At 49.2% G+C, this 27924-nt stretch overlaps 1 protein-coding gene and 2 long non-coding RNA genes across 7 annotated transcripts in view; 1 reads left to right on the top strand and 2 right to left on the bottom strand.

The window, feature by feature from the left end:
* FAM102A (family with sequence similarity 102 member A) overlaps positions 1-1022 on the bottom strand; it is a 34121-nt gene extending 33099 nt beyond the window's left edge. Inside the window, exon 1 of one of the 2 annotated variants that reach the window (XM_035721111.2) lies at positions 611-1022. In XM_035721111.2, the coding sequence (XP_035577004.1) occupies positions 611-756 (146 nt within the window). In that variant the 5' untranslated portion in view covers positions 757-1022. The remainder of the gene's footprint in view (positions 1-610) is intronic. The other variant, XM_025475266.3, reaches the window with a different exon arrangement.
* Positions 1023-2670: 1648 nt separating this feature from the next.
* On the top strand, positions 2671-14218 carry LOC118355781 (uncharacterized). 2 transcript variants are annotated; one of them, XR_007413090.1, is made up of 2 exons: positions 2671-2806; positions 13357-14218. It is a non-coding gene; the product is annotated as an uncharacterized LOC118355781 (long non-coding RNA). The 2 variants fall into 2 exon arrangements; XR_007413091.1 differs by lacking the exon at positions 2671-2806 and adding an exon at positions 4025-5645.
* On the bottom strand, positions 2799-14883 carry LOC118355782 (uncharacterized). Of its 3 annotated transcripts, none has more exons than XR_004818910.2 (5): positions 14643-14883; positions 14113-14168; positions 13473-13536; positions 4480-4533; positions 2799-2977 (listed from the first exon to the last, which is right to left on the bottom strand). It is a non-coding gene; the product is annotated as an uncharacterized LOC118355782 (long non-coding RNA). The 3 variants fall into 3 exon arrangements; XR_007413092.1 differs by having other exon boundaries at positions 14724-14883; XR_007413093.1 differs by lacking the exons at positions 2799-2977; positions 4480-4533 and adding an exon at positions 5838-5971.
* Between the last annotated feature and the right edge of the window lie 13041 nt (positions 14884-27924).

Genomic DNA, 27924 nt, shown 5'->3' with positions numbered 1-27924 from the left:
TGGACCTGCAGGATGGGGAAGAACACATACACTGAACTGGACTGAGCCTCTTTCAGAGAGGGGGCAGGCTCATTGACAGGGGCATTTACAATGCAAAGCAGTCCAAGCCACAGCCAGAAGAGGACAGACACTCAGAGAGGGCTGGGCAGGCCAAAATCCAGCCACCTCCCTCCAGCCAGACCGGGAGTGCCTGGGAACCTGTGGCTGGCCCAGGCTCTAAATCATATGACAGCCCAAGCGGCCAGCTGGGTGCAAGGTGGCGTGGAATACTCCTCTCGGTTTCAGACCTTCCAGGCACAAACCCCAGTGGGCTCTTTGCACAGGTCTGAGGAATGAGCCTGTGGGCAGGGCCCCAAGAGGGAGTTGAAAGAAGGAACCCACACCTATCCAGCTGGTCACCTGCAGACGGTACCGGCATCCTGCCAGTTTGCTCAGGCCCAGACCTCCCACATCACTCAGCCCTGCCTTGTGCAAACCTGCCCCAGACACACATAATCCCCAGGACTCTCTGAGCCCAGAGGGGTGCTTCCATGTGCCAAGTGGCTAGATCTGGCCCATCATCCCCCCCCCCCCCGCCCTCCTCTGCAGACGCCACTGCCCCAGCTCCTACCTTGACGACAAGCTGACAAAATCCCCGCCATCCAGCAGCCGGACCTTGCAGAAGAGGACTCCGTTCACGAAGGGGACCGCAGTCAGCTCCTCCAGGGTGAAAGTGGTTTGGAATTTGAATTTCTTCTTCTTCATCAAGAAAGCCATGAGCGAGTTCCCTGAGTCTGAAGCCCCGAAGGCCAAAAAAAGGGGGGGGGGGAGCCAGAAATCCCCAGGATTCCTTTCCCTACACCACACCCCCTCCTCAAAACATCAGAGCCCGATCCCGCCCAGATGGTGGCGGAGGCGGCTGAGCGGGCGGGGATCGGAGTCCGGAGGGCCCAGGTCTGAGCGACCAGTCCAGTTCGCGGGCCGGCTGGCTTCACCGTCGGGACGCCGGGATTCGGAGGGGCTCGGAGAGGCCGGGGGCTTCACCGGCATGTAAACGGCGGGGCATGGCCCGGGAGGCAGGGGCTGGGGTGGTGGGCGGCGCGCGGGCGGCCGCGCTGGCGGGCAGCATCCCGCACCGCGGTCCCCGGGGAGCTCTCGCCGCGCTACCGGGCGCGGCGGGCGGACCGGTGAGGCGGAGGACGGCCCCGCCCCGCCCCGCTGGCGGTCGGGGGAGGCGCCCTGCCGCGCACACGCCCCCGCACCTGGGCGCCGCGGCCCGCGCAGGTGAGTCCGGGGCGGCTGAAGGCACCCCCAGGGGGCGACCGGGAGCTCTGGGGGCCTCTCCGGGAGACGCGGCGGGGACACTCCGGGCCAGGAACGGCCGGCCGCGGCCCCCCTCGGGGCAGGCACCGGGCCCGGGCAGCCGGGGCGCCGCCTCCTCTTCGGTCCTGGGTCCCGCGCCGCGGGCCCCGGCGGAGCTGAGGCGCCTTTCCGGCCGGCCGGTGGCACCCGCCTCGCTCGCCGCCTCCGCCCTGCACCCCGCGAGCAGCAGCGCCGCCGCCAGGGACCGACGCTGTGTGGCGCCGCCGGGAGAATGCTGAGGCCCAGCGCGGCCGCCCGCGGAGCCGCCGCGGAGCGCGGGAGGGGCGGGGCGCCGGCGGCCCAGCCGCTCGCTATTGGGCGCCCTAGCTGGGCGGGCGCGGAGCGCGATTGGAGGGCGGCGGCGTGGGGCGGGGCTCGCGGGAGGCCGAGGCGGCTCAGGACGGTTGGATTGGTGCGCCGCGCGGCTGGGCCCGCCTCCTCGGCCGGGGCGGAGCGGAGGCTAAGGGAGAGGGGGCCCCGCGGAGGCAGTGGGAGGTCGCGGGGCGGGAAGCTCGGGCTGGTCCGGCCAGGAGGGGGGCGCGAGCAGAAGAAAAGGAGAAACAATGAGAAGAAACAACACGAACACTGTAGCTGCAATGGCCCTCCAATGCCCACCCCACAACCCCCCCCCCCCCCCCCCCCCCCAGATTTGAGCTCGTTAGCCACTGAATCAGGCCGGGAGGCGGTGAGTCCCATTTTCAGAAAAAACACCCAGAGAGCTGGCCAGGGCTAGACCGAGCAGGTCCTTCACCTGGGAATCTCTAGTTGTGAGCACTGAGAAATGTCTGCAGAGGCTTCGCTGAGGAAGTGACTTGGCGCAGTTCATCACGCAACCTGTGTAGACCCAGCTTCTTCCTCAAGCTGCTTCCCAAGCCTTTTGTTGTCGGTTAGCTTCTTAGCTAGCTAGTGCTGGTCTCTCTGACTACATTAACTGCCCTGGGTACAGAGACCGCTTCCAGAGCCCCGTACTTCTCAGACCCGGGACACATTGTAGTTCATTCATTTGGTCCCCAAATGTTAAAGAGCAACTGCTCGGAACCAGGCTTGGACCCAGCAGTGAGCCCCCCCGATGGCTCTCCCCTCTCCAGCCTCTTCAAGACCAAGATCAGGTGGAGAAGCAGCCTGGGACCCAGGCAGCAACAATTCTGGTAGATGAGAACTGTGATTGTGGTCGCACAGGGGACTGGATGAGCTCAGTGGAGGCAGGGATGCATGGTCCAAGGGATAAGGCTTCTCACACAAAGTTATCCAAGTCTTAGAAGGATGCACACCCTGAGTCAGGTGGGAGGGGCGGAGGGGCCATGCAGAGCCTCTAGAGGCCTGGAGGACAGAGAATGTGGTGCCCACAGAAGCTTTGAGTACTTGCACCTGGCTGCATTGAGATTCGAAAGAGGCAGAGCGCAAGAGATACAGCTGGAAGACCTGAGCTGCAGTGGCTGGATCTTACAGAGCCTCATAGACCAGAGTAAGGAGGGGAGCTACTCACACATTTTGAACAGGAGCGTGACTCAGACTTGTTTTTTGTTGTAAGAAGCTGGCTCTGGCAGCAGGTAGTGTGGAGGAGAGAATATGGGAAACAGGGGTCAGGGGCCTTGTGTTGATCCAGGCAAGAAATGATGAAGGCAGAACCTCAGAGCTGAAAGAAAATGAGAGGATGGGTTTGAGAGGCACTTGAGAGACAAAAATTGATTGGACTTGAGGCTGAGTTAGGTCCAGACATGTAACCGAGGGCTCAAATTTCTGATTTCTTTCTGCCTCCCAGCCATAAAATGGGGTAGCCACCTGTACTTCTCTCCAGTTTATCTCATAATTTAGGAAACACAATGAAGCCAGATAGGTGAAAAGTGGTAATAGCAGCTCTCGCTGCCATTATGTGCATCCATGTACAGCCAGGGTACTTGAGGCCTGGAGAGTTTAGATAATTTGAATAAGGTTTTCACCCTGGAGCACAGGTAGTAAAGGGCTAATCTGTGCCTCCCACTCTGTGGGGTGTGTTGTCCTTCCTGATCTTGGCTGGGCCTACTCCACAGGGGAAGAACTCATGCCCACCTGACCCCAGGAGGGGATTTTAGAGGAGAAGACCAGCCAAAGAAGTCTCAAGGCCTGGCTGGCTCCTCAGTTGTGACCACGAGTAACCCCAAACTGCTCTAACAGGAAGCAGGGTGGGCCTGGCTGCCAGACTCAGCCCGGTTTGGGTATTTATCTCTTTGTAGCCTCAGGGCTGGGAGCCCCGGAAGTTTCAACTTTCCTCATTTCCCAGACAGTGCCTAGGGAAGGGAGAAAACCTGGTGCCAGTTCAGGATGCTCCATTTGGGGTGAGACAAACCTATGTTAGAATCCTGGCTCTGCTGCACATTGGCAGTGTGGCCTCGGTTTGGGACACTGAGGCCTGAGGACTCTACATAACGAGGAGATTCAGGATGATATGGCTAGGACCACTTGCTCTGAAGCCATCAGAGCAGGATTGAAAAATCTGGCTGACTTGGGCACCTGGGTGCTTCAGTTGGTTAAGCATCTGCCTTTGGCTTGGGTTGTGGTCCTAGGGTCCTGGAATCAAGTCCCACATCAGGCTCCCTGCTCCATGGGGAGCCTGCTTCTCCTCTCCCTGCCACTCCCTCCGCTTGTGCTCTCTCTCTGTCAAAGAAATAATTTTTTTTTTTTTTTTTTTAATGATAGTCACACAGAGAGAGAGAGAGAGAGGCAGAGACATAGGCAGAAGGAGAAGCAGGCTCCATGCACTGGGAGCCCGATGTGGGATTTGATCCCGGGTCTCTAGGATCGCGCCCTGGGCCAAAGGCAGGCGCTAAACCGCTGCGCCACCCAGGGATCCCAAAGAAATAAAATCTTAAAAAAAAAAAAATCCGGCTGACTTAACACTGACCATCAATCAGCATCACACAAACTTTGGGTGTACTTTTGCATGCATAGAAAGAAATCTTGAAAATATACCCCCCCCTTTTTTTTTAATCTCCAAGCCATAGTTTTTCACCTGAAAAAGGGGAATAAGAATACCAACCTGAGTGCCTGACTGGCTCAATGGGTAGAGCATGCAACTCTTGATCTCAGGGCTGTGAGTTCAAGCCCCACATTGGACATAGAGCTTACTGAAAAATTAAGAAAGGAAGGAAGGAAACCAACCTTTTCAGAATGTTGTGAGGACTTCAAGAGGCCACACCTGCAAATGGCATAGGCCTGAAGGGACAAAGAGATCTGAGTGAGTGGTCATAACAGAGCTCCAGGCCAGCACTTCCACACTTCCCCAGCACCCAAATCCCAACCATAGCCTGTCCTTCCTGGCCTGTGTGAGGGATTATCCCAGCACAGACCTACATAATAAGGAGGACCCAAGCACAGGAAGCTCTGGGGGCAGAGGCAGGGATTGGCATGTTTGGGGAGTGAGAGGCATGGGGTCAGGAAGGAGCCTGCTGACATGGGCTCTGTGAGCCTGGGAGGAGTTGAGATTTTATTTGAAGCCCAAAGGGACACTATCTTTGAGGGTGGATACAAGCAGGTTAGTGACAAGATCCAAAATGCCTCCTTCAAAGTTCTTTTTATGTGAAGAATGGATTGGTTACCAGCAGGCAAGAACAAGGGCAGGGGGGCACCTAGGTGGCTCATTTAGTTAAGCTTCTGCCTTAGGCTCAGGTCATGATCCTGGAGTCCTGGGATTGAGCCCCACGTCAGGCTCCCTGCTAGGCAGAGTCTGCTTCTCCCTTTTCCTCTGCCTCTTCTCCCTGCTTGTGTTTTCTTGTGTGCATGCTCAAATAATAAATAAAATATTAAAAAAAAAAAAAAGAACAAGGACAGGACAGACAGGTGAGGAAGCTAATGCAGCCATGCCAATAGGAGATGGACTAGTACACTAGAGCACTATGAAGAGAAGGGGACACATGGCAGAGAAAGAGCTCAGCACTTCCTGAGAAACAGCTATAGTTTCTCAAGTGGAGCTTTTTGAATATCCCCAGGGTTTTGAATTTGAATGCCACCTGGTTCTCCAAGTAGCTGTGAGTGAGCATAACCCCTGTCAGGAAGGAGGAGGGGGAACAGAGAACAGAATCATACCTGCAGAAAACAGGAGGCCTGAGAGAATCCTTGCCCTCGTCTGGCCTGACAAACTCTTGTGATACTGCTTACCTCTCTCTCTCTCTCTCTCTCTTTCTCTCATTCTCTCTCTCTTTCTGTGCCATTACAGCAGGAGCTTCACAGGGTCAGATGCCTCATTCATGGTGTCTGGATGTACATTTCATGGCCTGCCACATGATTGACACTTTATAAATAACTGTGTCAAAGAGACAGATGCACAGGTACACGCACGATGTATGTGCATATATATGCATGGATGGATGGGTAAAGGATGGATGGGTGGATGGACAGGGTGATGGACGGGTGGGCAGATAATTGTAGATATAACCACATCTCTTCCTACTCTAAAACTCTTAAATGTTGCCAGTAACTACCAAAATCCAATGTGCACAATTTCTTTTTCTTAAAGATTTATTTATTAGAGCGCATGTGCTTGCATGAGTGGGAGAGAGGGGCAGAGGGAGAGGGAGAGACGATCCTCAAGCAGACTCCTCACTGAGCGTGGATCCCAACGTAGGGCTCGACCTCAGGACCCTGAAATTATAACCTGAGCCAAAATCAAGAATCGACATTTAACCAACTGAGCCACCCAGGCACCCTGGGGCACAATTCCTTTTCAAGTAGGTTACCCAATGGCAGTACTCACTCATGCAAGCAAATACACATGCAAGATGGTCCCTGCACCCTTGTATATTATACAAAAATATCAAAGCAGCCTGATGTCTGCCAGTAGGAAGCTGGAAGCCTTAAGGGCAAAACTGTTTTTTGTTACTCTGCTCCATCCTCGGCACCCAGAACAGTGTCTGGTACACAGCGGAATTCAATCAGTATTTGTCAAATGAAGGCAAGTGTCATTGATGAGATGCCACATGGCTGCTGAGAAGGACATAGGAGATGTGTGTGTGCCAAGGTGGGAAATGTCCACCCTGCCATGGCAAAGTGAGTCACAGAACAGTATGTAAAGGGTGAGCTTATTTTTGTCTAGAAGAATGGATATATTTCTGTATGCATAGGAAAGAATCTTGAAGAATACACCCTAAATGTTACCAGAGGCTTCCGTCTGGGGAGAGAGTTTAGAGGGAAATTTTTACTTTATTTTAATGGATATTTTGGATATTGTTGTTGTTGTTGTTTTTTAAGATTTTATTTATTTATTCATGAGAGACACAGAGAGAGAGAGAGAGAGAGAGAGGGAGAGAGGGAGAGAGGCAGAGACACAGGCAGAGGGAGAAGCAGGCTCCTTGCAGGGAGCCTGACGTGGAACTGGATCCTGGATCTCCAGAATCACGCCCTGGGCCAAAGGCAGCACTAAACCACTGAGCCACCTGGGCTGCCCTGGATATTGTTTTTTGTAATATGATGAATTCATTTTGTAATTCAGTAATATATTGTTATAAGGATATTACAAACAAAGCCTTACCACGTTTCTCTATCACCCTCTGGATAAAATCAAAGGTCCTTAGCCTGGTATCCAGGATCCTCTGGAAGCAACTGCTCAGCCTTTCACTGTCTGCCTCCCTCAGCCCTGTCCAAAGGTTTCAGTCTTGTCCCCTGCTCACCTGGTGTCGCCTACCAGGTGCCAAGCTTCAGCTCAGGCATTTTCTCCCACCCCATTCTCCCATGTCAGGCACAACACTCACTCTCTGTGCCCCCAAGTTACCAACCATCTGTGTGCAGAGAAAACAAGGGTTCTGCCTTCTGTTTGCTGTCACAATAAGTGATGCACACTTGGCAGTCTTTGGAAGGAAGGGTAAGAGGGAGAGAGGAGAGAAGAAAGGAGAAAAGAAAAGAAACAGGGAAAGAAAGGGGAAACTGAAGTTGGGGTGTTACTTGCCCAAATCACTCTGGGGGCAGCTACCCAGCTGGCTTGCTCTCTGTCACCTGACACCCAGCACAAACTGCCACGCCAAGCTGCCTTCCCAGCCTTGCTTGCCAAGGGCGGCCAGTGCTGATTCACCGGTGACTGGGCTCCAATTATTTGCAGAACTGGAATGGCAGCTGAGCCATCACGGCAGCTGACCAAGCGCGTATTGATTGGTGCTGGGCCCCTGGCTAATATCTGAGCCAGTAACATAAGAAAATAAAGGCTCCAAAGAACTCGCCCACGCGGGTCCATCCTGCTGAAGCCTCCCACAGCCAAATCCACAAGCCTCCCCATTGACCAGTGATTCCGCCCTTTCCAACCGAAGCCTGACCATCACTCATGGAGAGTAGTCATGGTTCAGAACACGAGACCCAGAATCAGGCATCCTTGGGTTCCGGCCCAGGGATTATTGATTCAAAGAAAATTTACATATTTACTGTTGAAAAGTGTGGCCAAACTGCCTTCCAAACAGGTTGGATCCATTTCTACTCCTACCAAGAGTATAAGATAGCATCCATTCCCACATTTTCTCTATCTTTACCAATCTGTTCAACAACAACAACAACAGAAAGCTACACTACTGTAAGTTTCTTTCACTAGAATCTTTTTGGCAATTCTCATTTCCTCTGTAAATTGCCTGGCCTATCCTTGGTCCTTTTCTCCAATTGGAGTAGTCATCTTTTTATTTATTTGTAGTAGCTTACTACATATTGCGGATATCAACCTTTGTTAAATTTCAACATGAAAGTATTACTTCCACTTAATCGATTGTCTTTAGACTTAGTTTATGGTCCCTCTTTGCCTCACAGAAGCCTCTCATGAAGCCCCAGCTAAGAGACAGGAGTCAATCTCCTTCAGTGGAGAGAGCTCAGGCTGGGAGTGAGGAACTCAGCTTTTGAATTCCACCCCTATCAGTAACTCACTTTGTTTTTTTTGGTTTTGTTTTTGTTTTTTCACTGTATGACTTTGAACCAGTCCCTGCCCTCTCTTTGTCTGTTAAATAGGAGCATTGAATTGAATTAAATGGTCTCTGAGGACCTGTCCACCTTCACAGTCTTGACCAGCATTATTATTTTTTTAAATTTTTTAATTTATTTATGATAGTCACAGAGAGAGAGAGAGAGAGAGGCAGAGACACAGGCAGAGGGAGAAGCAGGCTCCATGCACCGGGAGCCGGACGTGGGATTCGATCCTGGGTCTCCAGGATCGCGCCCTGGGCCAAAGGCAGGCACTAAACCGCTGCGCCACCCAAGGATCCCTTGACCCGCATTATTAATAGTACTTTCCATGGCGGTAGAAATGTCCCATACCTGCACTATCCAGTGTGATAACCACTAGCCACATGTGGCTATTGAGCACTTAAAATGTGGCTAGTGTGACTAAGGAATTGAATCTTATTTTTATTTTATTATTTTATTTATTTATGGAACTGAATTTTACTTTTTTAAAGATTTTATTTATTTATTCATGAGACACACAGAGAGAGAGAGAGAGAGAGGCAGAGGGAGAAGAGGGAGAAACAGGCTCCATGCAGGGAGCCCAACAGGGGACTCAATCCTGGGTCTCCAGGATCAGGCCCTGGGCTGAAGGTGGCGCTAAACTGCTGAGCCACCTGGGCTGCCCTGGAACTGAATTTTAAACTCCATTTAATCTAAATTTAAAATTTAACTAGGCACAGGTGGCTCACAACAACCATATTGGACAGTACAGGTCTAGACAGTCTAGATCCCCCTGACCTCTGAGTGAGCTACAAGACAGAGTTACAACTAAGGCAGGGATAGAGAGAGTCCCCGTGTGACCTGGGGCAGGTCACTCCACCTCTCTGAACCTCAGTTTCCCCATCTGTCCCATTGGACCCACAGCAGTCCTTGCCTCCTGGGGTTGTTGAGGAGATTCAATCAGTGAGTATGCGAAGGCCGAGGCCCGATACCTGACTCGACACTGTTCAAAATCAGGCCGATTCCCAGGCTGAAACATAACACTGTGTTTACCCCATTTTCATTCTGTCCAGAGACCCGGAGGTGGCTTTCCCCAGACCCACCTGTCTTTCCCTATGGCTTTGAGAACAGCCTTACCTTCTTAACCCCTGGCTTTGGCTCTAGCGTGCCTTAAGCCCAGAACTCCAAATCACTAACTGGACAAAGTCCAAACTCCAGCCTGTGTTCTGGGCTCTTGAGCACTGGCCCTGCTCTTATAGTACTGTCTTAGTACAACCTGCAGGGCAGCCCAGCAGCCTTGCTACCTCGCTCTCTATCTGCCTTCGAGGTCCCCAGCCTTCCAAGGTCGGCCAAGCACATCTTCTCTCCATGTTTCATTCCCAGGTGCTTATCACACCATCGGCTCTGGGACTTGGGCCGCAAGGGGGAGGGCTGGAGATGGGCAGGCAGGTGTGGCTCAAGCGATGAGGGCTGTGGTATGCCTGGGGGTCAAGGAGCGTTCAGGGAGTGGTGGGGATGCAGACTGGGCCTGAACTGGTGTCCATGACCTGGGCAGGCTTTTCCGAGTGGGAAAGGCATGTAAGGCCAAGCCTAATGAGTGGACAGAAGTCAGCCAGGAAAGAGGGGAATTGGTGGGAAGTCTAAGCTGAGAAGATGTAAGAGCCCAGAATCTGTGAGAGGCGAGGGCAAGGCTCAAAAAGTAGGCAGGCCCCATCCCACAGGAGGGCCTGGCAGGCTATGATAATGATGCTGTGCTTTATCCTAAAGCTCATGGGGAACCATGGAAAGTGTTAGAGAGAGGGTGATGTGATTATCCCAGGCCAGCTCCTACATGGCCTTTGCCTCCCTATAAAAGTCAGGAACTTAACTTCCTTAACTTTCCTTTCTCTGCCTGTCACCTGGATCTCCAGATCTTTCTTTCATGAGAACACAGTTCCCAGAACCTTCCTTCTGCCTGAAGGGACCTGGATTCAAATGCCAGCCCTGCCACTCCCTAGCCCTATCGCTTCAAGCAAGTTATTAACCTCTTTCACCTTCAGTGTCCTCACCCATAAAATGGAGATAATGACCCCTTTGCACAGTTAGATAAAGTATGAGGGGAAAGTGCATGGCATAGTACCACTTAGGAAAAGGAGTCCAGTTGAACTCCTGTGCAAAGTCAAACTAAAGTCTTGGAGAGGGCTTGAGGGGGCATCAAGAGCAAGCAGCAGTCCCATTTCTGGCAGGTGGCCCTGTGGCCCTGCTGGGCCTAAGCACAGTGGACAGATGGATTGGCTGAATCCTTGTCTGAGCAGCCTGATTGTATGTGAGGTGCACTAAAATGAGACACACACACACACACCGCAAAGAGAGAGGTAGACTTCTGGACCTTCTTAGACCCCCACCCAGTGGGCCAGAAGTCAGCAGGTGAACACAGGGTTTACATAACTGGTCAGGAGTCCGACACCTTTCACCCAGTGATCAGGGCCCTGTTTACCAAGAAGAGGTGTTTCCAGGTCACCTCCCTGTCCTCTTAGGCACATACACAGCCCCTCAGCCCTTGCTGAGCTCTGCTTATTTTCTGAATCCTTAGGCACAGTCCCCCATGTTGCTGTCAGCAACAGCTAAGATTTTGAAATGTGGTATCATTTAACAGTGAGGCTTTGGAGGAGCAGAGGGGGACAAGGGCTCCAGCAGGGACCAGAGAGCAGACAGGGGTGGGGTGTGTGTGTGTCCCAGGCTCCTCCTCATCTTAGCTCAATGACCTAGGGGCCAGTCACTTAGAGTCTCTCAACCTCAGTTTTAACAGCTGTAAAATGGGTTTAGTGGCCATACCTGCCTCATGAAATTCTTTTGAGGATTCAACGAGGGCATAATATATACAAAGGACTTTGAAAAACAAAAACACACACACACACACACACACACACACACACAAAAGGACTTTGCAAATGACCTGGCACCTGGGTAGTGCTCATCAAGCATTAGCTACCAACATCACACCGTATTTTGTAAACTGTCCTCTCTACTCAACTCATGGTGAAGTTCTCTCCAGTGACAGCGGGGAATACCTGACACACCCCGAATTCCCAACAGTCTAGGATCACAGGGCTGTAGCCTGGGAATTCCAAATTTTAATCTCTTGGTTGGCCTTGGGGTCCCACCTTCCCAGACTTTAGTCTCCACTTCCTTCTTATGGAACAGCAATGAGGTTGGAAATCAGTGCTTGCTAAAGGCCCTGCTCTCTGAGGCTGCATTTCTTTTTTTCTTTTCTTCTTTTTTTTTTTTTTTAAGATTTTATTTATTCATGAGAGACACACAGAGAGAGAGAGAGAGAGGCAGAGACACAGGCAGAGGGAGAAGCAGGCTCCATGCAGGGAGCCCAATGCGGAACTCGATCCCGGGTCTCCAGGATCGCGCCCTGGGCTGAAGGCGGCACTAAACCACTGAGCCACCCGGGCTGCCCTGAGGCTGCATTTCAAAACTATATATGCCAGAGCCTGCACCTCACTCTCCTTCCTTTCTTCAGCAAACATCGCCCAGGGTTCAAATTCTGACTTGGCTGCTTTTTTGGCTCTGTGAGTTTGGATAAGTTATGAAACTCTCTGTTATTTCCCAGAAGTGTTATGAGTAGAGAATGAGTTGATATTTGTAAAGCAGTTAGAATAGTGCTTATTTGACTAGAACAAAACTGATTGTCCATACTGTGCCAGGCACTGATGTTAGCACTGGGACAGAAGAATGGACAACTAGACAAGAGTTCTGACCTCCATGAAGATTTTGGAACAGGTGCAGGCATGAGGAGAGATGGCTAGAAATCAACACCAATGATGAACCCCAAGGCAGCATATTGTTGACCATAAGGGGGTTGGCCTTAAAAATGGGCCTCAATGGGGGTGCCTGGCTGATTCCAGTCCTTAGAGCATACAACTCTTGATCTTGAGGTCATGAGTTTGAGCCCCAAGGAGGGCACAGAGCTCACTTTAAAAATAGATAGAGGGAAAAAAAAATTAAAAATTAAAATAAAAAAAAATAGAGGGGTGCCTGTGAGGCTCAGTCCGTTAAGCACTGCACTCTTGATTTTAGCTCAGGTCGTGATCTCAGGGTTGTGGGATCGAGCCCCTACATGGAGCTCTGAGCTCAGCTGGGAGTCAGCTTGTCCCTCTCCCTCAGCTCCCCCCCAAATAAATAAATAATTTTAAAGATAGATAGATAGATAGATAGATAGATAGATAGATAGATAGATAAGAGGCCCTTGGTATTGTCACTGCTCTCTAAACAACAGCTTCCGTGTATTGACCTCACCCTGGGGGCCCATGCCCTGGGCTAAGGACTGTATTTCTAAGATCCCCTCAAGCACCAACAGCCTGCAGCAAGTGGTTGTATCATTGCTATAGACAGAATGTGTTCCCCCCAAAATCATATGTTGAAATCCTAACCTCCAACATGATGGTATTAGGGTGTGGGGGGGCCTCTCAGAGGTGATTAGGTCATGAGGGCATAGCCTTCATGAACGGGAACAGTGCCCTTACGAAGGGTTCCCAGGAGTTCCCTCCCCCATTGTGCCATGTGGGGACATGGCCCAAAGAAAGCTGGCTGTGAACCAGGGAGCAGACTCTTGCCAGATACCAAATCTACTGGCGCCTTGACCTTGGACTTCCAGCCTGCAGAACTGTTAGAAATAAATTTCTGTTGTTTATAAACCACCCAGTCTGTGGTATTTTGTTAAAGCAGCTTAAATAATCATCATCCCCATTTCACAGAAGAGTTTATGTCTGTCCTCCTCCCCGCCCCCACTGGCTCCAAGGCCTAGCACATCAGGGAGTGGGGACAGTGAGGGAGTGCTGAATGCAGGAAGGAAGGAACAAATGAACAAGAGGACAGGCTGACAGCAACCCTTCTACAGGTCAGGGGTCAGGGACCCATTTGGTCCTGGAGGGCAGGGAGTGCAAACACATGTGCTTATAACTGGGCTCAGTGGAGACATCCTCAGACTGGGCAGTTGCCAGTGTCCTGACCTCCTCTTCCACCACCACAGCTGACGCTTCCCTGAGCACTTATTGTATGGGCCCCAGGCACTAATTTCAGGTTTTCCTCATGTGAATGCTTTTCATCCTCACAAGACCCTATGCTGTATGTTCCATTTCACAGATAAGGAAGCTGAGGCACAGAGCAGTGACAGCACAGCCAGGATCACGTGGGTAGTCTATGAGGGAGCTGACTCCAAATCCAGGCAGTGTGGATCCCATTCCTGCGCTCCTACTTACCTTGCTGCGGAGACATTCTCCTTTTGTCATCGCTGCTCCTCTGACTTCAAACATAGTGTGTACCCTGCAATGGAAAGAGATTAGAAATCAAGAGCGAAAGAAAAAATGGAAAACTCACAAGTATGTGGAAATTATACAACACACTCTTTTCTTTTTCTTTTTTTAAAAGATTTTATTTATTCATAAGAGACCCAGAGAGAGAGAGAGAGAGAAAGAGGCAGAGACACCACTGCAGAGGGAGAAGCAGGCTCCATGCAGGAAGCCGGATGTGGGACTCGATCCTGAGTCTCCAGGATCAGGCCCCGGGCTGAAGGCAGGCGCTAAACCGCTGAACCACCCAGGATCCCTATACAACACACTCTTAAGCAACCAGTGAGTCAAGGAAGAAATCACGAGGGAAGTTAGCAAATATCTTGGAAACAAATGAAAGCGAAAACACAACGTCCCAAAATCTCAGGGATGCAGCACAAGCCGGACTAAGAGGGAAGTTTATAGCAGTAAAATGCTTGCGTTAAAAAAGAAAGATCTGAAAGCAAAAGTAAAAATTCAAGCATTGCATAACTTTATGCTATAGAAAGCAAAAGTTTAAGAAATGAAAGTCCTCCCTTGGTGCTCCTCCCTACAGATAACCTCTGTTTACCAGTGCAGTAGGGATGCTTTAGATCATCTTTTTTTCCAAGCTTGCAAGAATACTATCTGAAAAAAAAAAGCAAAAATGAAATAATACAATACACATTATTTCATCACTTTTATGTATTTTTTGTCTTGTTTTGTTGTACCTAACTAGCAGCAACTCTTAGAGGCTGTGCCTTTCTGGAACATTCTCTTCAGGGGCGGCAGTTGTCTGGGATGAGGACATCCGCACTAGATTTAGCCAGTTCCATCAGGATATGTTTGGGGTGTTCGCAGTTTTTAACTATTTCAAGCCATTCTGCAGTGAGCACCCTTGTAAATGCCCCTGTGTGATGGTAGGAGGCGTCTTGGGGAATAATTCCCAGAAGCAGAATCTCTGGGCCAAAAGTCAAGCACATTTTTAATGTTCCCTCCTAGAAGGCGAAACCAGCTTTGCCTAGAGAGAGTAGGAGAGAGTCGTTTCCCCTACCCTCCCCGTCCCTGCTGTCACCGTTGCCCAGCTGGCCGGTATGAGATCCAATTGTTGTCTCATCCTACCAAGTCTAACCCTTGAGAGTGACCCAGCTTCTCATCGAGACAGCCCTGTTGCAGCCATTAGGATCCAGAAACTGACCATACTTGTCAAGAATATCTGGCTGAGGGATCCCTGGGTGGCGCAGCGGTTTAGCGCCTGCCTTTGGCCCAGGGCGCGATCCTGGAGACCCGGGATTGAATCCCACATCGGGCTCCCGTGCATGGAGCCTGCTTCTTCCTCTGCCTATGTCTCTGCCTCTCTCTTTCTCTCTCTCTCTCTGTGACTATCATAAATAAATAAAAAAAAAAAAAAAAAATTAAAAAAAAAAAAAAAGAATATCTGGCTGAGACTAGAGCACTTCTCAAAACCCCAGAGTTTGCTTTTTAACTCATTTAGGAAAGCCAGCAGTGTCCAAAATAAGCCCTTGGAGAGAGGCCAGGGCTGCTTTGCGCAAACTGCCAGAGCCCCACTTTCGAAGCTAGCGATGCCTAGGCTGGCCTCTGATAAGCATCTCCACACATGGGCAGCTGGGGTGGCTGAATTCCCTCCAGAATCCAGCTAGTGGCCTTTTTTCCCTGAATCATCATGACTCCCACAACCCGAGCACTAAAGTGATTAGTGTCCTTCCAGGGCCACTTGGGAGCAAACATTTTCCCGAAAACATTCATGGGTTTGTCCTACTGCCACCTCAGAGAGCTATGGTCATTCATTCAACTGTGATTGCCAGTGGAGAGGTGGGGCAGAGTCATGGAGAGAATGGCCGGTCACCTGGTGGCCAGGGCAGGGCCTTATCATGCCCTGTAACCTTTGCCTGGGGTAAGCAAAGCGCTTAGCTAATGTGGTTCAGCACACTGTACATGCTGTTCCCTCTCACCTGGACCTCTTCCTGCCACACACTCTGCCCTCAGTGTCATTTCTGCAGGGAAGCCCTCTCTGACCTCTCCAGGCAAGGATGGTCCTTTTCTAGATTCTCTTAGAGCTCGAAGCTTTGTAGCACTTAAAACAACAGTGACCGCTCATTATATGGGTCACTGCTATTTACGTCTCTCCCCACCCAGGCAGTAAGGCCCAGAAAATAGGGTAAGCGTCTTGATCTGTACCCCAGTGCCTGGAACAGTGTCAAGTACACACCAGTGCCTAGGGGGCAGTGGTTACAGGCATGACCTCTGAGCTAGGCCTCTGGCGTTTGAATCCTGTCTCTGTGAACTAAGGGCAAGTTACCGAATCTCTTTGTGCCTTAGTTTTCCCATCTGTAAAGTGGGGATAATACTACCTATCTCATTCCATGAGCAGCTATAAGTGAGGTGCTTGGAATGGGCGCCTGGTCTGTAGAAGATGCTAGATCAGTGTTACTGTTAGCATTAAACACTAGTGGTTAGACAAGGTTCTCCAAGGTTCTATCTGCAGTGGGCACTGGTGTCTGCTACCCAGCATCTTCCTGCATGGAATTTCCTTAGCATGTTGCAAGCATGCCTTTTAAATTGTGCCTTTTGTGATAACGGTTGTGTCAGTGTTGCAGCCATATGACTGTAGCTCTGGTGACAGTGATGAAAAGGCCCCTGGAGTCACCGTTTTTCTGCCTCCTCTGCTCACTCTGTACCTCTCCACCCCCGCTTCTCCTGACAAGGCCTGACTTTCCTCGGCGTTACCTAGTTCAGATTCCTCAGAGAACTTCGCCAGCACCTTGTTGGGGCAGAGCTTTGCTGCCCTGGGGCAGGGGTCTGAGCAGCCGCCGCCAGGGGCTGTGATGGTAGAGACTTGGGTGGGGCACCACTGCAGGGAAGGAGGCTTGAACCAGGCTGGTTTCCTAGTGCCTGGGCCCCTCAGGACAGCCGCGCCCTAGGAAGGCACCGTGCCTCAGAGAGTCAGAGAACTGCACCAGCCAGGTCTTCACTCCTTGCAGAGCAAAGCCCAGAGCCGCTAGGGAGCCCCCGGGAGCCCCCGGGAGCCCCCGCCCGCCCCTCCGGTGCGAAGCCCTGCAGAACCCCTTAGAAGGCATCGTATTATACGGGACCCCACCCGATTGGCTGACTGGTTCACTCACGTGACCCAAAATGAGCCAATCAGATTCTATCCTGGTTCTTTTTTTTTTTTTTAATTGTTATTTATTTATGATAGCCAGAGAGAGAGAGAGAGAGAGAGAGAGAGAGAGAGGCAGAGACACAGGCAGAGGGAGAAGCAGGCTCCATGCACCGGGAGCCCGACGTGGGACTCGATCCCGGGTCTCCAGGATCGCGCCCTGGGCCAAAGGCAGGCGCCAAACCGCTGCGCCACCCAGGGATCCCTCTATCCTGGTTTTATACGGGACTCCGAACTAGTCCTCACCGGCACGTGAACTACCCGCGGAAGGCGAGCCGCATGCGCAGAGGAACAGCGAGTGAAACCGCCGGGCCTTGGCGCGTAGAGCCCGGGAGTGGCCCGCGGGAGTGGCCCGGTCCTGGCGACGCTGGGCAGCGCTGCTTCCTCTCCCCGTATGCTAGAGTCTTTACCCACCCCGCGAACAGCCAAGTGCGGGTGGCCGCCCCTTCCTTCACCTACCCCGGCCTGCATCTTCCCCAGCCTCAGCGGAGGAAACCCTGCGGCCCCTTCCGCGGGTGATTTACTGGTCTAGCCCAGGCTGACCTCCCCCCCGGCCTTCCGGGAAGCATCTGCAGGGCTGTGCTCGTCACTGCCCTGGGGGCCGCTGTGCGTGGGGACTTCGCAGGAAGTCCTGGAGTCGGGGTCACCTCGTGCCTCCGCTCCGGCTGGAGAGGACCAGGCAGGGGGAGGAGCTGGGCCCTGCTTCGGGCCCTTGTTTGGTTTTCCTTTTGCAAAATGGAAATTGTTTTATTATAAATATAAATTCAGACGTGTGGTTGTGCGCAAACACAGAAGAGTTTAGAGAAAAAAGTCTACTTCACGTCCGATCTGTCACCCAGAAAATGTGCACACACAAAGGCTTTTTTTTTTTTTCTTTCTCCCCTGGAAAGGAAATCAGACTGTCTATACAGTTGGAACCTACTTTTTTTTTTTAAGAGACAATCTTTCCTAAAATATAGCTTTATTGAAGTATGATTGACATGCAGTAAATGGTACATATTTAAAGAGTATGAGTTTCAACATATGTGTACACCCACGAGCCCATCACCGTATTCGCATCGACAAGCTTATCACCCCCCAGCAGTTTCCTTATGGCGTTTTGGAATCCCTCCTGCCACCCCTTCCCCCAAACACATGCGCACCAGCAACCACTGATCCTGCTTTATTGTCCCACTGATTAGTTTGTATTTTCTAGAATTTTATATAAATAGAATCATACACTATGCTTTCTTTTTTGTCTGACTTCTTTTATTTAGCATAATTATTTTGAGATTCATCCGTGTTGTGTGGATTGGATAGTTCCCTTTCTTTTTATAAGCATTATTCCATTGTGTGGATATACGGGTTTGTTTATCCATTCACCTGGTGATGGACCTTTGGGTTGTTTCCAGTTTGGGGCTGTTAGACCTAAAACTGCTGTAAACATTTATATATCAGTTTTTGTATGGACCTGTGCTATTATTTATCTTGGGTAAATTCTTTGGCGTAGAATGACTGAAACACATGGTAAGTGTTTAACTTTTTAAGACACTGCCAAACTGTTGTCTAAAATCATTATACCAGGGCAGCCCAGGTGGCTCAGCGGTTCCCGAGAGCCGGGATCGAGTCCCCGGCCCGGAGCCTGCTTCTCCCTCTGCCTGTGTCTCTGCCCCTCTCTTTCTCTCTCTTTCTCTCTCTCTCTCTGTCTCTCATGAATAAGTTTTTTTAAAAAATCATCATACCATGTTATGGCCCCGCAAGCGCTATATGTGATTTCCAGTGACTACATCTTTGGCAATATTTGATATGGTCACTCTTTTTAATTTCAGCCACTCTAATAGGTATATAGTGGCAGATGGCTTTATTTTGTGTATCTCTGGTGACTATGGTATGGAACTTCTTTCATGTGCTTATTTGAAGCTGTCTTTGTATATTGCTAAATGGCGATCTACATTATTCTTAATGACTGTGTAGTACTACCACAATGGATCCATCTTTTTATTTTATCAAGACTCTACTGGTAGACATTTTGCTTGGCTTTGATGTTTGGCTGTTCCACATAATGCCACGGCATACGACCTTGTATGTGCATTTCTGCATATTTGTCTATTTCCATCAGATGGCATTGATGGGTAAAGGAATGCATGCTTTTTTGAAAAAATATTTTTAAATTATATTTAAATTCAATTAATTTTTTAAATTATTTATTTATTTATTTATTTATTTATTTATTTATTTATTTATTCATGAGAGACACAGAGGGAGAGAGAGAGAGAGGCAGAGACATAGGCAGAGAGAGAAGCAGGCTCCATGCAGGGAGCCTGATGTGGGACTCAATCCTGGGACTCCAGGATCATGCCCTGGGCTGAAGGCAGGTGCTCAACCTCTGAGCCACCCAGGTGTCCCTAAATTCAATTAATTAACATATAATGTATTATTGGTTTCAGAGGTAGAAGTCATTGATTCATCAGTCTATATAACAGCCAGTGCTCATTACATCACCTGCCCTCCTTAATGTTCATCACCCAGTTACCCCATTCCCCCCAATCCTCCAGAATTCAGGCTTTTAAGGCTTTTGAAACACATTGATTAATAGCTCCCCTGGAAACCTGCACCCATGACACCCCGCCCCATTGGCAGCATGGAGGGAACAGTTCCTGCTTCTAATTCAGGCAGATGCCTCCAGAGAGACTTGCAAGGTTTGAGGAAGTCTTTCAAGTATGACCCCATGACTTCTGGCCAGAAGCCAGAATAAGGGCAGATTGGCCGGCCACAGGACTCCCTTGGCTCGCCCTTGGAAAGTCATTAAGATGATCTGGGGAGGAGCGGCTGTTCATGCAGGGTGGGGAAGGAGGGGAAAAGCTGGGGTCAGGCCCGGGTGTGAGCCCAGCAACATTCACTCCTGACCTATGACCTTGGGACAGCCACTTGACCTTTCTAACCATGGTTCTCTCAGATGTGGAGTAAAAGAAGTGATACTAACCCCCAAGAATGAGAAAGCCCTTTACAAATTCAAAAACATTCCACAAAAGTGTATTGTGAGGAGTCTTTGTTTCTTCTACAGAAATGTGGGTGGCATACACTTCCTCTCCGGTTCCTACTTGAATGACAGCTGCCTGGTGAGAAAGGGCAGGACCTGCAAGGGAGAGGGGAGGTGAGGGGGAGGAGTGTAGTGGGCAGAAGAATGACTCCCTGGCAGAGGTGTCCACATTCACATCCAGGGATTAGTGTGAATATGTTAGGTTACATGGCAAAGGGGATTAAGGCAAGAAGTGGAATTAAGATTGCTAATCAGCTGACCTTAAAATAGGGAGATTATCCAGGATTATCTAGGTGGCCTCAATGTAATCACAAGGGTCTCTCAATGTGAAAGAGACTGAATCAAAAACAGATGGTAGCATGGGAAGGGCCATGTTATATCGTTGGCGTTGAGGATGGAGGAAAAGGCCATGAAGCAAGGGATGCAGGAAGCTTCTAGAAGCTGGAAAAGACTTCTCTCCTAGAGCCTCCAGAGGAACACAGTCCTGGGGGACACCTTGATTTTAGCCCAGTGAGACCCAGTTCAGACTTCTAACCTCTAGAACTATAAGACTAAAAGATTTATGTTGTTTTAAGCTACGAAGTTTATGAGAAGTTGTTATGGCAGCCATAGGAAACTAATCCAGGAGGACAGGTGGGCTCCATAGGGAGCAGAATGACTAGAGAAAAGGTTGGAGTACCCCTACTTCCTAATTTCCTGGTGGGAGGTTGTGGGGGGGGGAGGAATGGCACACGTCCTTGGTAGCAGCACACGTCCTTGTGTCCTCTGGAGAACATCAAACAATGTTTTTTGTCTTGGTGTGGATTAATGGCAGGTGACAGAGAGAGGTAACCCCAAGCAGGGGGTCTTGAGGGCTAGGCTGTGGGTATTCGGGAGGCAGTGTGGAACCATTGAGGGTTTCAGGCTAGGCAAGGAGATAATGAGAACTTGCATTTAGCAGTAGGGATGGGGTGAGAGGGCACTGGGCTGGAAGACAGAGAACTGAGTCCAAATCCCAGCATTGCCTCCCCTGGTGACCTTGGGGCAAGGAACTAATAATGATCTCTAGATTTGGATCCCATTTCCTAAAAACACTGGGGCTATTTCTGGAGTCCTTCCCAGTCAAGGAACACAGCTGGCCCAGACTAGTCAGGGCGTCTTGGGATCAAAGGGAATTCTCTTGCCTGATACCCAGTAGGTAGAGAAAGTTCAAAATAATAACAACAACAACAACAACAACAGAGCAACATGTATTGAGCACTAACCATAGGTTAAGACTTTTACATCATTAATCTTATTTAATCTTCCTACCATCCTGGCAATGACTCCGCAGTGCTCTTAGGTTAAAGGTCACCGCCTGTGTGGTCCTGCTGACCCCTGGGGCCTTATCTCAGACCTCTCTCTCCCCTTCACCATGCACTCAGTTTCTCTCTGTCCCAGAAAGGAATGGGACATGCACCTTGTACTTCAGGTCTTGGTATAAGCCATGCCACCCACCAGGAGAACAGCTATCCTTCTTCCCACCCTTTTGGCTCCTCCTTCCATCTCGAGATGGCCGTCTAGTTGCCCCCCGCCCTTCCAGCTAAATCAGGTTTCTGTGTTCTTGTACTTGGTTTCAGGTGATGCAGCCCCATATACAAGTACATAAAAATATATACCTATGGAGTTACCTGTTCCTCTCACTGGACCATGAGGGCTAAGAGGCCAGAATGGTAAATGTTTGCAGAAGGAGGAAGGAAGGAAAGAAAGAATGAATAAATAAGTGTTGCTTTTAGGGATGAATGAATGAATGAATGAAGAAATATCTGTTTCCGGGCAGCCCCGGTGGTGCAGCGGTTTAGCGCCACCTGCAGCCCAGGGCGTGATCCTGGAGACCCTGGATCGAGTCCCACGTCAGGCTCTCTGTATGATGCCTGCCTCTCCCTCTGCCTGTGTCTCTGCCTCTCTCTCTCTCTGTCTCTATGAATAAATAAATAAAATCTTAAAAAAAAAAAGAAAACCCTCTTTCAAAAAAAAAAAAAAAGAAATATCTGTTTCCTAAGGGAATAAATAAATAAATTATCATTTGCTGAAGGAATAAACAACAGAGCCCAAAGGTTGGTATGGTTATCACCCTCATCAAGAAAATATCAGGGTTTACCCAAAGTCAAAAGGTGAACTTGGAAGGCTCCTCTCTGCAGAAGACAGGGGCTGGGGCCAGGGCCCATCTGAGCCAAAGGGTCACTGTGAATAGGGGTTAAGGCTGGAGGAACTGAGCCTACCATGAGGCAGGTCTGCTGGGGAAGCGTCTTCAAGGGCAGCGCTGAAAGAGGATGTGCTGAGCACAGCTGCCTCAGCAGAAGAGGAAGGAACTGACTGGAGGACTTGGGGGGGAGGGCATGTGGGCTGACGCCCCAGACTCTGTTCCCAGCAGCCACAACAGATCTTCCCCATGGCCTGCACCTCCACCGCACCCCAGCCCTGCCACTTCAGTGATATTTTCACACGCTCACTTTTCAAGCTGGATCATACCAGGTGTAGACAGGGTTGGAAGCCTGACCCACTTACCCATTGCAAATTGGTACAACCATTTGGGAGGGTGACTTTAGAAGTATCTGTGCAAACTTTTAAAATGTGTACCCTTTGACCCAGTGAGTCCACTTCTGGGAATTTATTCTAAAGACACTAATGTCGGTTGGCAGTGATAGTCACACAAGGAGGTAGAACTGTTTGTCATAGCCAAGAACATCCATCAGTAGGAGATTGGTGAGAAAATTATGCTTCAGGGACGCCTGAGTGGCTCAGCAGTTGAGCATCTGCCTTTAGCTCAGGTCGTGATCCCAGGGTCCCGGGATTGAGTCTCACATCGGGCTCCTTGCGAGGAGCCTGCTTCTTCTGCTGCCTGTGTCTCTGCCTCTCTCTGTGTGTCTCTCATGAATAAATAAAATCTTTTAAAAAAATATGCTTCAGGGATCCCTGGGTGGCGCAGCGGTTTGGCGCCTGCCTTTGGCCCAGGGCGCGATCCTGGAGATCCGGGATCGAATCCCACATCGGGCTCCCGATGCATGGAGCCTGCTTCTCCCTCTGCCTGTCTCTCTTTCTCTCCCTCTCTCTGTGACTATCATAAATAAATAAATTAATTAATTTTAAAAAATATGCTTCATTGACCCCCCATGGAAAATTATGCAGTCATTAAAAAGGATGAGTTCATCCACATGAACTGACGTATACATGATATATGTATGTATTAAGATTTTTTTTTAAGTTGCAAAACAATCTATGTTTCTATTTTCTATTGCTGAGTAACACACCATCCAGAAACTGGCCATTCTTCAGTTCCCCAAAGCATCAGCAGGACTTGGTCATATGGTTGCTTTCACCTCGAAGCTTGGCTGGGCTGGAGCTTCCAAGATGGCCTCTCATCCACCAGGGCCTTGCATGTGGTCTCTAATCGTTGTGCAGTCTAGCCTGAGCTGCCATACAGCATGGTGGCTGGATCCCAAGGGTTTTCAAGAGACCAGACTTCCAAGTGCAACTACTTACCAAGCCCCAGCTTGCATCATGGTTGCTTGTGTCCCCTTGCCCAAGGCAAGTCACATGGCCAGGTCCAAAGTCAGTGCAGAAAGGGCCTACGCCAGGGCACCAGTGCTAGGAGGCAAGATGCACTGGGGGTCATTGCAGTAACAATCTAGCATTATATATGTAATTAGATAATATTTTATTAAGAAACTACATCTGTCCTTATTAAAATATCATCTCACGTATATGTTGGATAATACACATGTGTATGTTTATAGGTGCATTGATGTAAATCTGCAAGACAGTTCAATAAACTGCTAGCAGTGTTTAACTTTCAGTAGAAATGAGTAGATAAGGGGGAACCTTTCGGTTTTTACTTTATACTTTTCTTTAGGGTTGGAATATTTTAAAAGTGAGATGTATTGTTTTTGCAATAAAAATGTGTATGAATGTGCTGTGAAAATCTTTGCATGTCATTAGAAATATCCAGCACGACTCTTGCTAGAGCAGCGACTCATTCACCTGATGCTGGGCACTTAGGCTGCTTCCTATTGTTCTCCTTTGTTGGCAGTGTTCTGATGAACATCTTCTGAGCCAACTTTCTCAAAAGTCCTCAATTATCATCTCAGGATAAGTTCTGAGGAAAGGAACTGCTGAGTTGAAGGTTAGGAATGTTCTAAGGATGTAATACTGGGCACCTGGGTGGCCCAGTTGGTTAAGCGTCTGCCTTTGGCTCAGGTCACAATCTCAGGGTCCTGGGATGGAGCCCAGCATCCAGCTCCCTGCTCAGCAGCAAGTCTACTTCTCCCTCTCCCTCTGCCCTTCCCCACCACTGGTGCTCCCTTTCTCTCTCTCTCTCTCTCTCTCTTCCTCACTCTCTCTCAAATAAATAAATAAAATCTTAAAGATATATGTATATAATGATACAATACCTTCTGTGAGGTTGTCCAGCTGACCAGCAGATGGATTCTCCCATTCTGCCAGCAGGCTTGAGAGGCACAGTGTGGGCCTGTCTGGTGTCCACCCTCCTAAAACCCAGTGCCCATTTCACAGATGGGAGAACTGAGACCCCAAAAGAGGAAGGAATCTGTCCAAGGTCAATACAATAATATGTAGTCCAGGAGCACCAGCTCAGCCAGGGCTCTTTTGCTTCCCATTTCGCCTCTAAGCTCAAGGCTGGGCCCTGTCTCCCCTGTATTCCTCCCCTGAGGGGAAAGACCAACCTCCTCAGGACAGTGAGTGATCTGGGCCCTACTCCCCTGCCCACCCACCCCTCCCTTGCTGCTTCCTGCCCTCACCCTCTGACTTCCACCTGGATTAACCTATTTTCAGTTCCCCAAAGGAGTAGGACACTGCCTAGTCTCTGAACCTCTGTACATACTGTCCCCAGTCTGCCTGGAACACCCCCTTGCTGACACCGCACCTCCCCCACTTCCTCCTGGAAGCCTTCCCTGATCACCTGAGGGGAAGTTCAGCAACAGGGTCACATGGACACTGTCAGAGTTACCATTCATTTTTATCGTTTTGCGTTCATTTATTCACCAAATGGTTATAGAAATACTTGTCTATGCCAGGCACCAAACTGGACAGCAGGGATACCAGAGTGAACAGACCCTCCCTGCCCTGTCCAGCTCACATCGAGGTCTGGGTTTGAGGAGGAGAGGGAACAGAGGAGCAGACAGTGCCAGTCTGCGTGTGAGCAGTGCTGGGCTGGGCATGGGCCATAAGCAGCTGGGAACCCAATGCTCCTCCAGCTAGAATAACAAAAACACCCACCTAAAAGGGGAAAATCTAGGGGCACCTGGGTGCCCTCAGTCAGTTAAGCATCAGCTTGGGTTATGAACCGGGGATCCTAGGACCGAGCACTGCGTTGGGCTCCTAGCTGGGTGGGGAGCCTGCTTCTCCCTCTCCCTCTGCCTCTCACACCCCCTGCTTGTGCTTTCTCTCTCTCTCTCTCTCTCTCTCTCTCTTAAATGAATAAATAAAAATCTTTAAAAATAAATAAATAAGGGCAGCCTGGGTGGCTCGGCAGTTTGGTGCCACCTTCAGCCCAGGGCCTGATCCTGGAGACCTGGGATCGAGTCCCACGTCAGGCTCCTGCATGGAGCCTGCTTCTCCGTCTGCCTGTGTCTCTGCCTCACTCTCTGTGTCTCTCATAAATAAATAAAAATCTTTTTAAAAAATTAATAAGATAAAAATAAATAAATAAAAGGGAGAAAATCTCTCAGAGCTCCAGAGGTGACAGATTATTTCAGTTATTCTGTTTCCTAAATATGTATGAATTTGAACTTAATAACCATAGCAGCTCACATTTATTGAGCAGCTGCTTTGTGCACCCGACATGTATTAACTCACTGAATCCTTACTACCACCTACGAGGTAGGGATTATTATTGTTCCCATTTTACAGAAGAGGAAATTGAGGCTCAGAGAGGTGAGCTGTTTGGCCACGGCCACCCAGCTGCGGAGTGGCAGGGCTGGGATTTAGACACACTGTCAGTCTCCCGAGTCCTGTGTTCTTGGCCACTACACCACACAGCTACAAATTAAGCACAAACCAATCTACAAGAACAACATTCAAACTGCCGCACAGACTTCATGTGATATTGTTGACAGGCGATGATGTTTTGCGGGAATGAGGTTGCCCCCAACAGTGCTGAGTTCAGCCCTTGTGTTCCCCAGGGGGCCTTGGCCTGCCTACTATTATTCTCCTTCCAGACCATGAGGAAATCCTTGGCTTTTGTCCTCCACTTGGCGTAACAGCACCTTTTTCTCCTTTTTACTTTAATTTTTGGAACACATACTACTTTCACATTGTTCCCAAATTTTTCAAAATTGCACAGAGATATTAGATAAATAGATAATAGAAACATAGATACACTTCCTACCCTTCTTCCCTAGAAGTCAGTGTTACTAGCTTCTTGTGTGTCTTTGCAAAGAGCATATATATTCTCTTTTCTGTCCTTAGAAAGAGGAAAGTCTCCTGCCACATCCGTGGCTCTGCTCCCTGCTATTTCCACTTCACAGAGGGTCTTGGAGGTCACTTCACATGGATGGGGGGGCTTCCTCATTCCTGTTCACGTTGTGTGAACGTGTGCTGTGTCCCTGCCTGTCCTCTGCTGAAACCTGTGATGGTTGCTCCTGTCCTTCACAATCACCCGTGTTGGCCTTAGTCACTGCAGGAAGCAGCCTTGACGATGGTGCCCAGTGATGCCCACCTCCTGATATTCATGCCTCAGTATCATCCCCTCCCCCAGAGAGAGGGCAGGGTCCAGGGATTAGCTTTTGATGAAGAGACCCAGCAAAGGTCACAGGATGGCCGAGAGGGCCCAGAAGCATTGACACTCTAGCAGCAACAAGCCCCTAAATCCCAGCACCCAGATCTTGGTTCCTTTTTTTTTTTTTTTAAAGATTTTATTTATTTATTCATAAGAGACACAGAGAGAGAGGCAGAGACATAGGCAGAGGGAGAAGCAGGCTCCATGCAGGAAGCCCAATGTGGGACTCGATCCTGGAATCCAGGGATCATGCCCTGAGCCAAAGGCAGATGCTCAACTGATGAACCACCCAGGCGTCCCCAGATCTTGGTTCCTAAATACTATTCCTCAATGAAAGCAATCAGGGCTCCTTCAAAAAATGACTAATTCTAAGGTGGAAAGAGGGAATGTATGAACATAGTGCCAGAAAGCAAGGAAATGCTTGAAACCAAAAGAACAGGGGCAGATTAAAGGGACACAGGAGCCACCCTGAAAGGTTTCACAATGCTAGAGCCGGAATGATTTGAGCAACAAAATAAATACACAACGTAGTATTGCATTATAATTCAAATTATATAATAAACATGCGTAAGTCCATACCGACTTCAGTAAATGATTGCACAGATAGGTACATGGGAGAGAAGGGACAAATTGTCCTTACAGAGGAATTCCAAATAATTTAGGATACTCCTTCCAGGAGGTGGACTTTCATTCTGCACCCCTTTGAGTATGGGTGGACTCAGTGACTTGTTTCCAAAGAATAAAGTAGGGAAAAAAGGAAAACATTATAAGCTTACAGTGTAGAAACCTTACAGTGTAGAAACACACTATCTTAATCAACAGATGAAAGTTTAAAAAAAAAGAAAAGTTGAGGATTAATCTCATAGGTGACATCATAGGTGTATCATATGTCCCCAATATAATGGAATGAGGTGAATACTTCATCCAATTCTGTGATATCCTATGCCCAAATACATAACCCTAACATAATCATAAGGAAAGCAGACACAAACCCAAATTGAGGGACATTCTATAAGATACTTGGCCAGTGCTCCTCAAAACTCAAAATCAGGAGTTTTGACTCAGGAGCAAGCAAAGCCTGAGGAACTGCTCAGAGACCTGAGATTTCTTCTCAGTAAGAAATCAAGAAGAGAACATATACCGTGTGGGATCTTCAGGCAGATCAGGAACAAAGATAGAAATGAGTGAAATACAAACAAACGTTGGAATTTAGTCAATAATTACCTATCAGAGTTCATTTCTCTTGTCAAATGCTCCGTAGTAAATGAAGATGCTAACATTCGGGAAGCAGTTGGGGTGGGGTGTACAGAAACTCTGTATTCTCTTTGCAATTTTTCTGTAAATTATAACATTATTCCAAAAACTTTTTTAAAACTTTTTTTTAAGATTTTATTTATTCATGAGAGACAGAGAGAAAGGCAGAGATACAAGCGGAGGGAGAAGCAGACTCCCT

Source organism: Canis lupus, chromosome 9 (genome assembly GCF_003254725.2).
Source record: "Canis lupus dingo isolate Sandy chromosome 9, ASM325472v2, whole genome shotgun sequence".
NCBI lineage: Eukaryota > Metazoa > Chordata > Mammalia > Carnivora > Canidae > Canis > Canis lupus.
This window is presented reverse-complemented; position numbering and strand designations above follow the sequence as displayed.